Source organism: Helobdella robusta, assembly GCF_000326865.2.
Source record: "Helobdella robusta unplaced genomic scaffold HELROscaffold_31, whole genome shotgun sequence".
NCBI lineage: Eukaryota > Metazoa > Annelida > Clitellata > Rhynchobdellida > Glossiphoniidae > Helobdella > Helobdella robusta.
Genome location: NW_008704544.1, coordinates 1154187 through 1170186, shown reverse-complemented (window position 1 = coordinate 1170186; position 16000 = coordinate 1154187). Strand labels below are relative to the sequence as shown.

General features: G+C 33.5%; 2 protein-coding genes across 2 annotated transcripts in view; both read left to right on the top strand.

The window, feature by feature from the left end:
• HELRODRAFT_174900 (hypothetical protein) overlaps positions 1 to 2724 on the top strand; it is a gene marked incomplete at both ends in the record, with an annotated part of 5263 nt that extends 2539 nt beyond the window's left edge. The window contains 2 exons of the mRNA XM_009022332.1: positions 90 to 179; positions 2632 to 2724. Of these exons, the coding sequence (XP_009020580.1) occupies positions 90 to 179; positions 2632 to 2724 (183 nt within the window). The remainder of the gene's footprint in view (positions 1 to 89; positions 180 to 2631) is intronic.
• Positions 2725 to 8164: 5440 nt separating this feature from the next.
• On the top strand, positions 8165 to 14731 carry HELRODRAFT_174899 (hypothetical protein; the record flags this gene model as incomplete). Its single annotated transcript, XM_009022331.1, has 8 exons — positions 8165 to 8212; positions 8348 to 8454; positions 8696 to 8843; positions 10370 to 10447; positions 12042 to 12183; positions 13490 to 13563; positions 13928 to 14181; positions 14641 to 14731. 8 exons carry the CDS (start codon positions 8165 to 8167, stop codon positions 14729 to 14731), a joined length of 942 nt encoding a protein of 313 aa, XP_009020579.1.
• Between the last annotated feature and the right edge of the window lie 1269 nt (positions 14732 to 16000).

Sequence of the window (16000 nt, the reverse complement as noted above, 5' to 3'; positions counted from 1 at the left end):
AAAAAAGTGTAGATACAGGAAAATGGCAACAAAGATGGTTTGCTCTCTACCAAAATCTTCTCTTCTACTACGAAAATGAAACATGCCAGAGGCCGTCTGGCATGGCCCTACTGGAAGGAAGTTTTTGTGAAAAAATTATCAGCCCCGTCAAAGGAAAGGACACGCTGTGCGATAAGCAGGTGTGTTTGTTCGTGTGTGTTTGTGTTTATGTGTGTGCGTGTGTGTGTGTGTGTGTGTTTGTGTGTGTGTGTGTATGTGTTGTGTTGGTTTATGTCAAGTTCATTTATTTTATAACGTCTTGTAAATTGAACGAATGAACGAATGAACGAACAAACAAACGAACAATTGAATGAACAAAACGGACGAACGAACCAATGAACGAACGAACGAATAAACGAACAAACCGTCGAATAAAGAAAACTTTTAAACTTCAAAGAAACCGGCCAACCAAACAACAAATAAAAATTATTGAATAAATAAATAGAGAAATTTACGATGGAATGAAAAAATGAAAAAATAAATGAATGAACGAACACCAAACGAACGAACGAATGAATGAAGGAATGAATAGATAAATGTATGAATGAAAAAATGAACAATCAAATAAATAAATAAAACGAATGAATTGATGAACGAACGAATGAACGATCAAATGAATAAATAAACGAATGAATTAATGAACGAATGAATGAAAAGATGACTGAATGAATAAACGAATGAACGAACGAACGAATGAATGAATTGAAACGGAAAGCAACTAGATATTATTGATCAAAGGCATTCAAAATGTATGCGAATAAAGAACAATTTAATGGAATTGAAATTAATAAAAAAAAAGTCTACATTATAGCCAACAAAAAAAACAACATCACGTCTATAATTACCATCAACTTCATGTAGTCTCTGACTCAAATTAATATTATCAATTGAAAATTTAGAAAACTTCCTTGGAAAAAGAAAAAAAATGGTAAAAATTTATTTTCATATATCGAACCGTTGCTATATTAAAAGTTCAATTCATTTAAAAAACCAAAACCAACCACAAACACACGCAAAAAAAAAAAAAAACCCACCAAACACAAAAAAAAAAAAACAAACATAGACATACATACACACAAAAAAGTATCTGGTTCTGTCGGAAGTTGATTTTTTAAACAATAGTTTGTTGACGTGTGTGTATGTGTGTGTTCGTGCGTGTGTGTGTGTGTGTGTGTGTGTGCGTGTGGTATGTGCAATCATTTTAGCATTAGATAGATGATGTGTGACTGGCTTTCATGAAGCCTTTATTGCTGTTAATTACCATTTTCAACATCATTTCAATTCCATCCAAAAGAGAAAAGTAATTTGGTGAGAAATTGCTATTTTGTTTTTGTTTTATCTAGTTTTGTTAGAATGATTGAATGAATGAATGAATGAACGAATGAACGAATGAACAAACGGATGAATGAATGAGCGAAAAACTGAATGAAAAATTGAATGAATTAAGGAATGAAAGAACGAACGAATGAACTAATTGATGAACGAAAGAATTACAGCTTAAAATGTCAGAAAAATTTTTTTTAAATTAATCTCATCCCAAAGAAAAACAATTGAAAAATAGAAGAAAAAAACATTTTAACATCTACTTTTTTCTGTATTTTAAATTCAAAACCTTTTTAAAAAAAATCTATCATATATACCTTTATTACTTAGGAAATGTAATCAGAAGTAAAACATATATACGGATGTCATTGCATTCATCATCATCGCCATCTTCATTGTTGTCATCGTTATTGCTAGGTCATCGTCATCGTCGCCATCATCACATAAAGAAGAAGAAGGAGAGAAAGAGAGAGAAAGAAAACAGAGAGAAAGAAAGAAAGAGAAGAGGAAAAAGAATGAATGAAAAAAATGAAAGGATGCATAAGAAGTGATTTTATAAGAAGAGAATTCTCATTAACCTCGGCTCGATCGTTAAGCTAATTGCTTAAAGCGAAAAAGTGTCTTATAAAAAAAAACTCATTCATGACCACGTGTACTTCATCCTCTTCCTTCTCATCATCATCATCATCGTCGTCGTCGTCATCATCATCATCATCTTCACCGTTATCATTATCACCATTATTATCATCATCATCATCGTTTTGTCGTCGTCATTTCTCACCTTACAGCCTTACAGTCTCTCTCTCTCTCTCTCTCTCTCTCTCTCTCTCTCTCTCTCTCTCTCTCTATTTTAGGCGCTGTTCTGCTCGATTAATCTGATGTACGTAAAAGCACGCACACACACACACACACACGCACGCAAACACACACACACAAACACACGTACATAGTTAGTCTTGCAAAAGTTGGACATAAATAATGATAATAGCACGTCGTTTATTTAAAACTTGACAAGGAGTTCGCTGAATTATGAATGTACCCCTACTTGGTTCTTTTATGAAAAATTGCATCTTCTTCACTTTTAAACACGCACACACAAATGCACACACGTGAACAAACAAACACACAACAACAACACACAAACCTGTATGCACATACATACTGAACACACACAAAAACAAACAAAAATTTAAGTACTCACAATACAAAAAACGTTAACACATACACATAAAGGCACAAACACACGCGCACACAAACACACACAGACAGACATATAGGTGGAAAGTCAACGTGATTCGTTTAATAATGTTAGGATCAGGCGAGGCAATTAATAAGATGGCATCGCATTACATTAGCCCGTAAGTGGCAGACAGATTGCAACTAGATTGCTCCTTAGATGTTCGTCTAACTAATAACCCAACCCATCCATCCAGTCAATTAAATTTCTAAAATAAAAATTCCTAACAAACCCTCAAATCCGCCAAAAAAACGGCGATCGCAGTAGTAGCAGGCACACTAGCCACAACTACAACAACTCACACAACTACATTACAATATTATTAATAATTTTCTTCTATTTTATATTAAAAGTTTTATACTCCCTACAGCTATGAGTTATATGATGTGGCATACACACACACACACACACACACACACACACGTACGCACACACTTACGTATGTGTTGTTGCGTATATTGAGTGCGGTTGAGTTGAGTTGAGACTAGCCCGCTCATCGCAATTATCTCATAACAGATGTGCAATGATCAAGCGCTACGTCATAAAATATTTTATGAGTGTACAACTTGGGTATTTAATAATGTTGTACACATTTACGCGTATATATTTAGCATGTACACATTGTATGAATGTATCTATGAGCGTACGCTTGTGATTGTACACTAACGCAAACTTGTATCTATACTATGTATACATATTATACATTCAGGTACGTACAAATAATTTGAAGTTTGTACACGCACATATGTGTGCGCGTTTACACAAGCGTATTTGTGTACGAATGTATGTACAGGTATTGACTATGCGCCCAGGTGCACAGAAGTTGCACGCATTGCTTATATGTCCAACCGTAAACGTATTTCATGACTATGTTTGATGATGCAGACATCAGTCATCGCCATCGTCGTCATCATCACCATTGTATACATACATACATACATACATACATACGTACGTACATACATACAAACAAACATACATACATACATACACACATACAAACAAACATACAAACATACAAACATACATACATACATACATACATACATACATACATACATACATACATACATACATACATACATACATACATACGTACATACGTACATACATACATACATACATTATCAAAAGGCTGCCATACCAAAATGCAAGATGACATACATACATATATACATACTTATGCAAATACACAAACACACACACAGAGGCACATAAACACATACACACACACACAAATTCAAACATACAATTAACAACGTTTCTAAAAAGTTTTTCTTAGGAAAAATTTTGAAAACTATTTAGACATTTTTTCTCCATCTCCCTATTATTTTTTATTTTTTCTTGTTTAATTTGATTTTATTGCTATTTTTATATTAAATTTTTTTTTATTTTACGGAATTTAATTTTTGAAAAATAAATTGTAAGAAGCATATTATTAAAATTTGAGGTCAGTGCCGGCAAATAAGTAGGTGCCTTTGAAATACTTTGCGTTAAAAATATAATTCCAAATTTAAATTTTTGAAAAATAATCAAAAGAAACAAATAATAAGAAAGAACTAAAAAAACAACTTTAACCAAAGAAACAAAGAAATAAATAAACAAAGAAATAAAAACAAAGAACCAACATCTAAGAACAAAGTTTATAAGCAAAAATGACAACAACAACAACAACAACAACAAAATCATCATTTTCAACAACAACAGTAACAGCAGCAAAAACAACAACAACAACAACAGTAGCAGCAAAAACAACAACAACAACAGCCGCAAAAACAACAACAACAACAGCAAAATTACCAGCACATCATATATAACACCAAAAACACTACATTAAATTCGCTTGCATTTTATTTGATCTGACGCGCGAAACTCGGAAGATGGTGCGTAAATTGAATTAGGAAAAAACAAAACAGGAATTAACTTCAAAAACGTTACCAACGTTACCAAAAACATTGAAAAACTGGCGTTAGTATAGCGCTATATTTTTTAAATGAAAACATATTGCTAACATATTTTTTCTGAAAAGATAAAAAGCAATGGGAACGAAAAATATTCTAATTATGCTACTGCCTCTGTTGTTTGTATTAAATAAATTGACGCTAATGACAATTATGAATAATTGAAATGACACGAATATTGATGCGTGCACACTTCAGCAACTCAGGCCACTTTCCAAGCCACACGACTCGTTTTTTCTTGCACACTCCTATTCAAATACACACCTCATTCATCGGACAGAATACATTACATGCACGCACGCATCAAACACAAACACAACATACGAAGCCGCATTATTGCTTTAAAAAAATCACACATACACTCACACACGCATTCTCAAATACACACATACACGCACACTCGCATTCTCACACACATACACACACTTTTTCTCTCTTTCACACACACATACACATTCTCGCACATTCTCACAAACTCATTCACATTCACACACACATATATTCTCACACACACATATTCGCATACACACATACACATTTTCACACACACACACATACATTCTCACTCACACACTCACACACACACACAAACAAACATATTGAAACGAGCAAAAATTTGAAATGTGACCAAGTCGACAGAGCAGAGATAAAGATAATAAAACCGGAGATGGAATTAGGGAATGCAGAAATATTTAAAATAATAATAAAAACGAAAATAACAATAATAATAATAACATTAATAATAATTAAAAAAGAAGAGGAAAATGAAGAAAAAGAGGACGGGAAGGCTGTCATTCGAAGTTTAAATCTCGGCTTATTATGACAAAATTAATAACGATACCAACATTATTAGCTAAGAATATCAGAGACATAAAACACCAAAAAAATTTTAAAACTTGCAACAAAAATGTACAAATGGAAGTGATTTTTGAAAAATATAGAAAACCAGTTAAAAAATGATTTTTTTTGGCAGTTAAAAATATCAGACCATTAAGTTTGGCTTGATCATTAGGAAGATTTTTACAGAACTGTTGAATAACACAAAATGCTTGTTCAGTTGAACCATGTTTGTGTGTGTGCGTGTATGTGTTTGTGTGTGTGTGTGAGAGAGAGTGAGAGTAAACACGATTTTATTATGATATATAGAGATTGGGCAAACAACATACACGTACGTACGTATGCGTCTGTATATAGCGAAAGTCAGGCGTGAGACCTGGCGTTAAATTAACTCAAATAGGAAGAAGAGTAATGCTTTGAATAATTCACTCTTGTCTCTCTTTTCATTTCTTTCTTTCTCTCTCTTTGTCTCTTTCTTTCTTTCTCTCTCTCTCTCTCTCTTTGTCTCTTTCTTTCTCTTTGTCTCTTATTAAGTTGTTTTCATCTTTCTGCATTATTCTCTTTTTGTCTATCTATCCGTTTGACTCTTATGTCTGTCTGTCCTTCTAATTCTCTCTCTCTCTCTCTCTCTCTCTCTCTCTCATTCTCTATCTCTCTCACTTTGATGATGTTCTAGCTTTTCTCCCTCTCTCTCTTTCACTTTCTCTCTTTCCTTCGACCCTTTCATGTTTTTATTTACTGTTGCTTTTTCTTTCGAGAACAGTTTGGCCCGAAGCGAGAATCCTCCGTCGTTAACCATCATCACCTCGTGTCAACCGTGCGTATGTGTGTGCGTGCATGTGTGTATATGTATGTGCGTGCGTGTGTGTATATGTGTGTGCGTGCGTGTGTATGTATATGTGAGTGTACGTTTGTGTACGCTTGTGTTTTTATTGCGTGGTGCGTCCTATTATTGCTAAGTTACTCTGATTAATGTTACTACCATTATGAAACTTGATATTTTATTGGTGTTAGTACATCCGTTACTATTTCCGTTACCACTACTTTCGCTACCACTACAACTACATTCGCTGCAGCTGCTACGGTAGCTATTTCCTTTACTACCAGTGGGTTGTTATAAGTGCATGCATATCCATTAACATTATGGCGCTTTGTGTCTGACTTGGAATAATTTATGATGATGGCCGCGATGATGATGGTACGGTGATGATATTTAGTTGGAGGATGATGATGATGATGATGATGATGATACAGAAGATGACGACGACGACGACGATGATGAAAATGATGATGACGATAAATAGGACGATGATGAAGATGGCTGTGGTGGTTATTATGATGTTTTGAACACACTGAATAGGACGGTGATGCTGTAAAAGATAATGATGGTAAATAAGGCTGTGATGAGAATGATGAGGTTCTTGCAATTTTTCACTTTTATAAAGACTCTTTCCTCTAACTGTGCTAATAGTTAATTTTACATTTCATTGCCTGTGAGGAATTTTCAACGTTCATTTGTTGTTCATTTAATGTAGTTGATGTTGTTGATGTTTCTAATATTGTTGTTGTTGTAGTTGTTGTAGTTGCTGGTGTTGTTGTTGTTGTTGTCAATTCATTGCTTTCTGCAGGGCTAAATTTTTTATAAGTCCGTTCGTATGTTTTAGAGTGTCTTTTCTTTCAGTTCAGAGAATTTGAGGTAGACCTTAATAATTCAAAGCAATTTTAGATGTTTGCATCTTTATTATTATTATTTAGTTTATTTTTATTATTTTAGTTATTTTTCGCTAGTTTTTTGGTTGAAAGACGAAGAAAAAAAATTTTTTTCTTTAGTTAGTTATCGGCTCAATTAATTTTTTGCTGCCCAGAGTGTATAATTTGTCAATGTTTGTTGTTGTGTTGTTGTTGGTTTTGTTGTTGTTATTGTTGCTGTTGTATTGTTTTTCTTTATTTTATGATTGTTGTTTTTGTTGTAATGTTTGTTGTTGCTTTTATAGCTGTCGGGTGAAATGCGCACACTTCATAGCGAAGATAGATTTAGTTGAAACTCATATTGCTTTCATTGATGTTGTCGCTGTGATAATGTTAGCAATTTTGTTGTTGTTGATGTTTTTGTTGTTATTGTAATTAATGCTATGTTAGTTGTTGTCTTAAATGTTTGAGTAGCAGCAACAATTTTGAGTTACTAAATTTACATGGAAATCAAATCGCGCGCGGGTAAAGTCACACTAAACTTTTCCCAAAAAAACCCGATACATCTCACGTTGAAATCCGAATGAATGACGACTTTTAATTTCACGAGAAAAAAAAACTTCAACGAACAATAGAATCACGCACATCCCTGATCACGTGATTTTTGTGTTGTTACGTCATAATGTTGTTGCTATTGCGCTAATAGCGCTAGTAGTAACAGCAGTTGTAGTTGGATTTAGTGGTAGTAGTAATGATAGCAGTGTTAGTAGTAGTATATGTACAATAGGTAACTATCGCTAAGTAATTAATTTGCATTTAGAATAAATGTAATGTAATGTGTTCAAGTTTTTGTTGCTGTTGTAATAAAAAAATATATAAATCGATAGTCTTAATAACAAAAAATTAAAAAAAAGGAATGATTAAAGATTTTTCAGCTAAAATTTTTAACCTTACATAACAGCCGATTGCTTTGATTGTGCCAAATTTTTTATGATACACCATGAATGTTCATTATATTAACGCATTCATGTATGCAACCATAATCATTATTGTCACCATCATCATCGCCATCGTCATCATGGCCGTCTTCTTCATCATCAACATTACCAGCGTCGTCGTCATGATCGTCATTCTTATAATTTCATAATTATTATCTTTAGTAAGCAATCATCATATCATCGTTCAAGTGTTATCAAACTTATTATAGTTGTTGTTGTTGATGTTGTTGTTGATGTTGTTGTTGTTATTACTAATTCTGCAGTTTTGTTTCGCCATTTTCTACCGCAAAGAAGGCCAGCGCCAGTACGAGTTGAGAACGGAGACGGAAGCAGATTGTCAAATGTGGATGGAAGCCATCTTGAAAGCAAGGTATTTCCGTTTCCGGTTTTTTCCATATATATATATATATATATATATAATTATTATTTTTATAATAACATGTAGCCACAAACAAATTTACACAGATATGTAGCCAGATACATGTACACACGTAGGCAAACACACACACATATATAACCTCACACAACTACACGCACACACGCACATGCACAACGACACGCATACACTACGACACGCACACACGCCCACACACACGCCCACACACAAACAGTTTCAGCAAAGTTTTGGAGCTAAAACAGCAGGTAGAGCAGAAGCACCTGCACCTCTTGCAGGTGTTGGACAGTGAGAGGCAGGCTAAATGGTACTACGTACAACAAACTGAGGAGTTTGCTACAGAGGTTCAGAAACTTAAGAAAGAGGTTTGTTTAATGGTGTTGTTGTCGTCGTCGTCGTTGTTGTAGTTGTTGTTGTTGTTGTCGTCGTCGTCGTTGTTGTTGTCGTTGTTGTTGATGTGGTTGTTGTTGTTGATGTTGTTGCTGCTGATGTTTTTGATTTTAATGTTGTCACCTAGATAAAAGCCTACAGACAAATACAGACTAAGGCGATATTTTTTAAGCAACCCAGAATGACAAACTAACTGACAGACTGGCCCATACACTCACGATTAAACGTGTATCGACACGGATAAACATACAGATGCATGCATAATTAAACAGCCATTACACTGGCAAGTCTAAACAAGCATTCATATTTAAACAACATCAACTTCAACGCTAATGAACTCGTACGCAAACACCAAAGATAAAATACACACACACGCACAGACAAACAAACACACACACAAAAACAAACACACACAATGACACACACAAACATCTTTTTGCATATAGCCAGCAATAAAATCGCTGCATTAAACCTGACCGTTGGGACATAAATCAATGTTTCACCAAATAAAAGCCAAAAACATACATACACGCTAAAAAAATTAGGCGTGTGTGAGCATAAACAACATTTATACATGTAAGATGTGTGTGTGTGTGTTTATGTATGTGTGAGTAGGCAGGCATATGTATATTTGTATGTATGTTTGTTTGTTTGTTTGTATAAAAGGTGGGTGATGTATTAAAAGTAATCTATTAAATGCGTTTTAGTGGTTGTTGTTCTATTGTTACGAAAAATGAATGTGTGCTAATGTGCGCCTATGATGCATGGAGCGGTAATTAGCTTTTGTTGGTCTTGCTTTAACGAGTCTTTGTATATGTTTGTGTGTGTTTGTTTGTTTGCTTGTGTGTGTGTGTGTTTGTGTGTGTATGGTGAGTGTATGCATGTTTGTAGTATTTAGACCGCAAAACACGCACACAAATCTTACTGAAAGTCGTGGGATTGTTTGATTGTTATTGTCGTCGTCATCATTACTTAATTAATTATTGTCATTATTAATATTATTATTATTATTATGATGGCAATAATTATAATTAAACATCAAAGAGTCGGTTGATAATATTTCTTCAGATGTTTTTTTTCCATTTGAAAAATAAAAAAAAATTTCATGCCAGTTTTCCATTCGCTTTCATAATATCAAATATGCGTGTACGTGTGCGCGCGGGTATGTGTGCACGTGCGTGTGTATGTGTGTATGTGTGTGTGTGTGTGTGTGTGTGCGTGTGCATGTATGACCGAGGTGATACATTATAACATAAAATATAAAAGATAACATGACTATCTTTTTAATCTTGAGAAGTGTTTTTCCTTTTCAAATCATCATTTAAAGAATCAGCATCATCATCGTCACCATCGTCATTAACAACATACCATTATTAACAACACCAACAACAATCTCATCATCATCATCATCTGCAAAGTCATCGTCATCATCACCGTCATCATAATCTTATTACCCTCACCATCGTCGTCGTCGTCCTCACCATCACCACGAACTTTTTAGATACGAGAATACAAGATGGAATTCAAGATGGCACAAGCGGACGAGTTAGAAAGCGAGGAACTGAAGAAAATTAAAAAGGTGGGCTTTTTTGGTCGATTGCTTGATTGATTAATTGGCTAATTAATTAATTAATTGCCTGATTGGTTAGTTGATTGATTGTTTAAATGAGTAGTTGATTGATAAATTTGCTAGTTGGTTGGTTGATTGATTGCATGGTTGATTGATTAACTAACTAGTTGATTGGTTGGTTGATTGATAAGTTGTTATATCAATCGATCGACTGATAGATTATTTATTTCATTAGCAGGTTGGTTGATCAGCAGCTGGCTTATTTGTTAATTAGTTGTTAATTAGTTAGTTGATTGGTTGTATAAACAATAAGAATTGTACGCTTGAATGTATATACCACAATCTGTACATTCACACCCTAAGAAAATTCCTCCCAAGTTGAAGAGTTTTAATCCTATGTAATAGAATGCTAAAAAATGCCATTTGAAATTATACTAATGCTAATAACGATGATGATGATGATGTTGATAATGATGACGATGTTGATAATGATGACGACGACGACGATGATGATGATAGAAAATAATGATGATGATAGAATCGGCAAATGCACTTAAATACCTAAGCGTAACTCTAGAGCATGAAATATGCATGATAATTACAGCAGATTTGAAGAAAATAATGATGATTAGGATGATGATGATTATTACTACACGGATGATGATGACGATGACGATGATGATGATGGTGACAAAAAATGTTTTAACAATGGTAATTTTTTTGAGATGACAAAGCGTTAAATGTACATGTTCGCCTTTGGACTAGTTCCTCTGGTGCTTTTTTTCGAAGCCTACATCAAAATAAATTGAGAAACATATAAAGATACATACATGTATTTATATTCATACGTACACACACACAACACGCACAAACAAACGAACGTACACACAAACACACACACACATATAGGAGATTAGATATAGCACTATGAATATTACATCAAATCCCCAAATATTAAGATACGGTCGTCATTAAGCAGAGATGGAATGCGTCATCATTCTGTGCAATTGTGACTCAAAATTTTTGGTTTTTGTTGTGTGATTTTGTACTATTTTATATTGTTTTTGTGTGTTTTTTTTATGTCTTGTATTATTTTTGTATGTTATAGTATTATTTTGTTTTATAATTTTTGTATGCTTTGTATGCTTCTTGCATATTTTGTATATTTTTGTTTTTTTTACAGTTTTTGGTATTATTTTTCCTTTTGTTTGCATTATTTGTATTCTTTGGCTATCTAGATCATAAATGTCATCGTACAACACACACACACACACACACACACACACACACAAACAAACAAACACACACACACACACGTCTATAATATATATCACTCATGCTGAAAATTTAATCAAAAATTTTTCTTCCTTGGTAAGTTAGTTTCTCAATAAGGATAACAACTTAGTGTTGTCCTTGCGTGTGTGTACGCGTGCATGTAAATTTATGTATGTGCGTGTGTAAGTGTGTAAGTGTGTGTGTGCGTGTGTGCGCGTGTGTGCGTGCGTGTGTGTGTGTTTGCGCGCGCGTGTGGGTCTTACTGTCAATAACATTTGCAATTATTGAAGCTGATAAAATTAAAAAAATTTATTGATTCTACAACCAGGAAAAAAAACTGTTGCACAAAAAGACGGATAACCAGACAGATAGACAAATAGACGAAGAGACAGACGTACAGACAGACAGAGAGACAGACAAAGACAGCTTACTGACCAATATTCAGACATTTGTCTTACCTTCGCTTCACAGTAAGTTCATAATTTAACAAATTTAACGAGGATTATGCCGAGCAATTATTTAATTCTTCCTTACATGGAAGAAAGTTATTTTTGAAAGTTCCACACTTGAAAAATTTATCTTACTGGAAAGTTTTCAAAAGAGAGTTAGTTATTTTAAATGTAACTGTAGAATCTTGCAGACGCACGTACGCACGCACGCGCACGCGCAAACATACACACGCACATAAACATACACGCGCGCACATATACACGCAATAAAAATATTTAAAATAAAAAATAGAAGAAGAAACAATTTTCAATACGATTTTTATTGCTAGAGCAAACAAATTAACGTGTCGTTCAACCAGCCAAACAAGTTTTATGAGGTCAAAATTCGAATGAATACACAAACACACACACACATACACACATCATGATGATGATGATGGTGATGATGATAATGATTATGGCCATTAGAATGACGACGATGACGATAATGACGTCATCATCAACGTCACCATTATTAAAAAAGTCTTTTGAAAAACTCCCCAGCGCGATAAATCATCCCTAATTTAAACATTAAACCCAGCCAAATTAACCAGCAACAACAGGGGAAAAATGCCATTTAAATTTCAAACATTTTTCATACATTTCAACATTAATGCACATTAACGACCTAACATTAATATACCAGCAGTTACATCAACTATTTCATTAATAAGAATTACATACATTTACATCAGCAACACAACGACATTCACAAACAAGACATAAAAATTTTGTTTATTATTATATTATTGCTTTTGTTGTTTTTTCATCATTTATCTACTTATTATTATTATTATTTGTTATTATTAATGTTATTATTATTTTGTTATTTATTTGTTTTAAAATAAATCTGTTTCTGCCAACCAATGCTAAACTTAATTGCGAAATCTTTTTATTATTATTTATTATTATTATTATTTATTATTATTATTATTTATTATTATTATTAATATTTTTATTATTATTTTATTTTTATTATTTCATTATGAACATCTAAATTTCACGCAGAGATTTTTGAGTGTATATTTTCTTGCAATTTTATTTTTTATTTATTTTTAATTATTTGTTATTTATTTTTATTTATTATTTATTTGGGTTTTTTCTTAAATAAACTAAAATAACTGACTCATCTAGAAGGATGAGAATTTATTTAGGATGAAAATTGAAACGACATGAAGAGAGGAAAGAAATCTTAATTTAAATTTCAGAGTTTCAACTTCCGAGTTAATTTTTTTCTGTTTTCATCATGAATTAAATGTATTTGGATGAAACACCGTGACAAAAATAGATCAGCCCGTTAGTAAAGAGGTTTTGATTGGAAACTCTTTCCTTGTTTGCGAGACGATTCAGAGGAAGTTTGCAGTATAATTTAATATCCAGTAATTGAAGAGTTTTCAAGTTTATCACGTTTCAAAACATCGATATTAAACTGTTTTAAAACACAAATGCACACACACAGACATACACACACACACACATACAAACACAAACACATATATATATATATACACACACACGCAAACACACAGCAAACACAAAATTTTTAACCCCAGTTTCAATTGCTCAAATTTAAAAATAGTTTCTTATTAAGGAAATATGAAAACCCATAAGACAATCTAATGAATGGATAGAGAAATGAATAAATGAATGAACGGACGAACGAACGAACGAAAGAACGAACGAATGAATGAATGAATAAATGATAAAATAAACAAAAAATGTACAGGTGCAAAGTTTTTTCCGTGGGTGGATGTGCAGGCGGCGTTGGAAGCAAATAGTGGAGCTGTACATTCGCTCCGACCACGCGGAAGGCATGCGGAAGAGGAACAACATCGTCTTCAAGATGGTGGAATGTGAGGAGGAGTACGTGAAGCAGCTTTCAACGCTGGTGACCGTCTTTCTGAGGCCGTTCCGTATGTCGGCCAGTTCGAAGGTTCCGCCCGTTTCGCACGATGATGTTAACTCTATATTCTTAAACAGGTTAATAGGACTGCTGTGAGCATTGTTTCCACTACTGCTTCTAATACTATTTAAGCTGCTAGTGTTGCTGCTGCAACTGCTGCTGCTGCTGCTACTACTTGTAGTACTTAGACCATTTTTCATCTGTTGATGTTAATAATTTTTTTAGTCCATTGCGTTTTAAGCTGCTAGTGTTGCTGCTGCAACTGCTGCTGCTGCTGCTGCTACTACTTGTAGTACTTAGACCATTTTTCATCTGTTGATGTTAATAATTTTTTTAGTCCATTGCGTTTCAAGTCATTTGCAGTCTGAGTGATTTTTAATGTGGTCAAATTATTAAAAAATTTTGAAATTTTGGCAAAAAGAATCGGTTGACGACGTATTAAAATTTTCTTCCAAACCTCATCATCATCAACTGTAACAACCAAACAATCATTACCATAACAAAAATGTAACAATCATTACCATAACCTCCAACAGCGAAACCCTGCTATTCCTGCATCAGATATTTTTGAAGGGCCTGATGGCTAGGATGGAAAACTGGCCTACTATTGTCTTAGGTGAGTGGTAATAATTATGAATAACAATAAAGGTTAAAAGGTTAAAGGTTAAAGGCTACCACGCCAACACTTACTTATGAATAATAATAATTATGAATAATAATAATAATAATAATAATAATAATAATAATAAGACTAATAATGATAATAATAATAACTCGTTATCTCGCAGCGAAGGAGGTGGAACGCTTTGACGAATAGTTTGAATTTTTAAGGGCAGATGATGTCGAATGATTCTTTATTGCTGCTGTTCTTGGTTCATTTATTATTATTATCATCATCATCATCATTATCGTCAATGTTATTTTTATTTATTATGTAATTATTATTATTATTTTGTTGTTGTTTATTTATTTGTTGCTTCTATGAAATAATGCGATCGGCACACATCAGTCACCTATCCTTTCAATACGACTGCACCCTCAGCCAAATTCACCGGCACAAGTTTTTCTTTATTTTGTATTTCTTTCAGTTTTCCATATTTTTTTCGTTTTCTCTTTCTTTTTATTTGTTTGTTTCTCTCTCTCTCTCCTCTCTTTCTTTCTCTCTGTTTTTCATTCTTTCTCTCTTTTATTCTTTCTCTCTCTCTCTCTCTCTCTCTCTCTCTCTTTGTCTTTCTTCCTATATTTTTTCTCTTTTTTGTTCTCTCTCTCTCTCTTTTTCTGTTTATCCTTCAGTTCATCTTTTATTCGTCTTTCCACATGCAATAATCAAAATCCCATATGAATAGCGTTCAATTGTCGTTAGCCATTTAAACTTTTATGGCGAGGAAAAGAAAGAGATACTGTTTTTTCTATTTTGTTGCTAGGTGGCAGGCAGGTTAGAAACGCGTTGTATATATATATATGTATATATATATATATATATATATGTGTGTGTGTGTGTTTGTTTGTGTTTGTGTGTGTCTGTATGTATATGTGTGTGGGTGTTTGTGTAAATGTGTATGTGCAAATATACGTGTGTATGTCGGTGGGTATCGATGTGAGTAGAGTACGTGTGTGTGCATTGTGTATCTGGGTGTATCATTGTACGCATGTGTGTTGTATATTTGTGTGTGTGTGTGTGTGTGTGTGTGTGTGTGTGTGTGTGTGTGTGTGTGTGTGTAGTATTGTTCGTGAAGTGAATAGTGTTTTGGGATATGCTTAGGAAATACATGTATGTAACAAATTTGTATTCTGTTTACTTCACCGTGAGAATTTCAAAAGGCCATACTTGACGTCAAATTACGCATTTTTTAAGATAAATTAATATATAAAAAATTGTGAGTGTAGCAGTTTGAG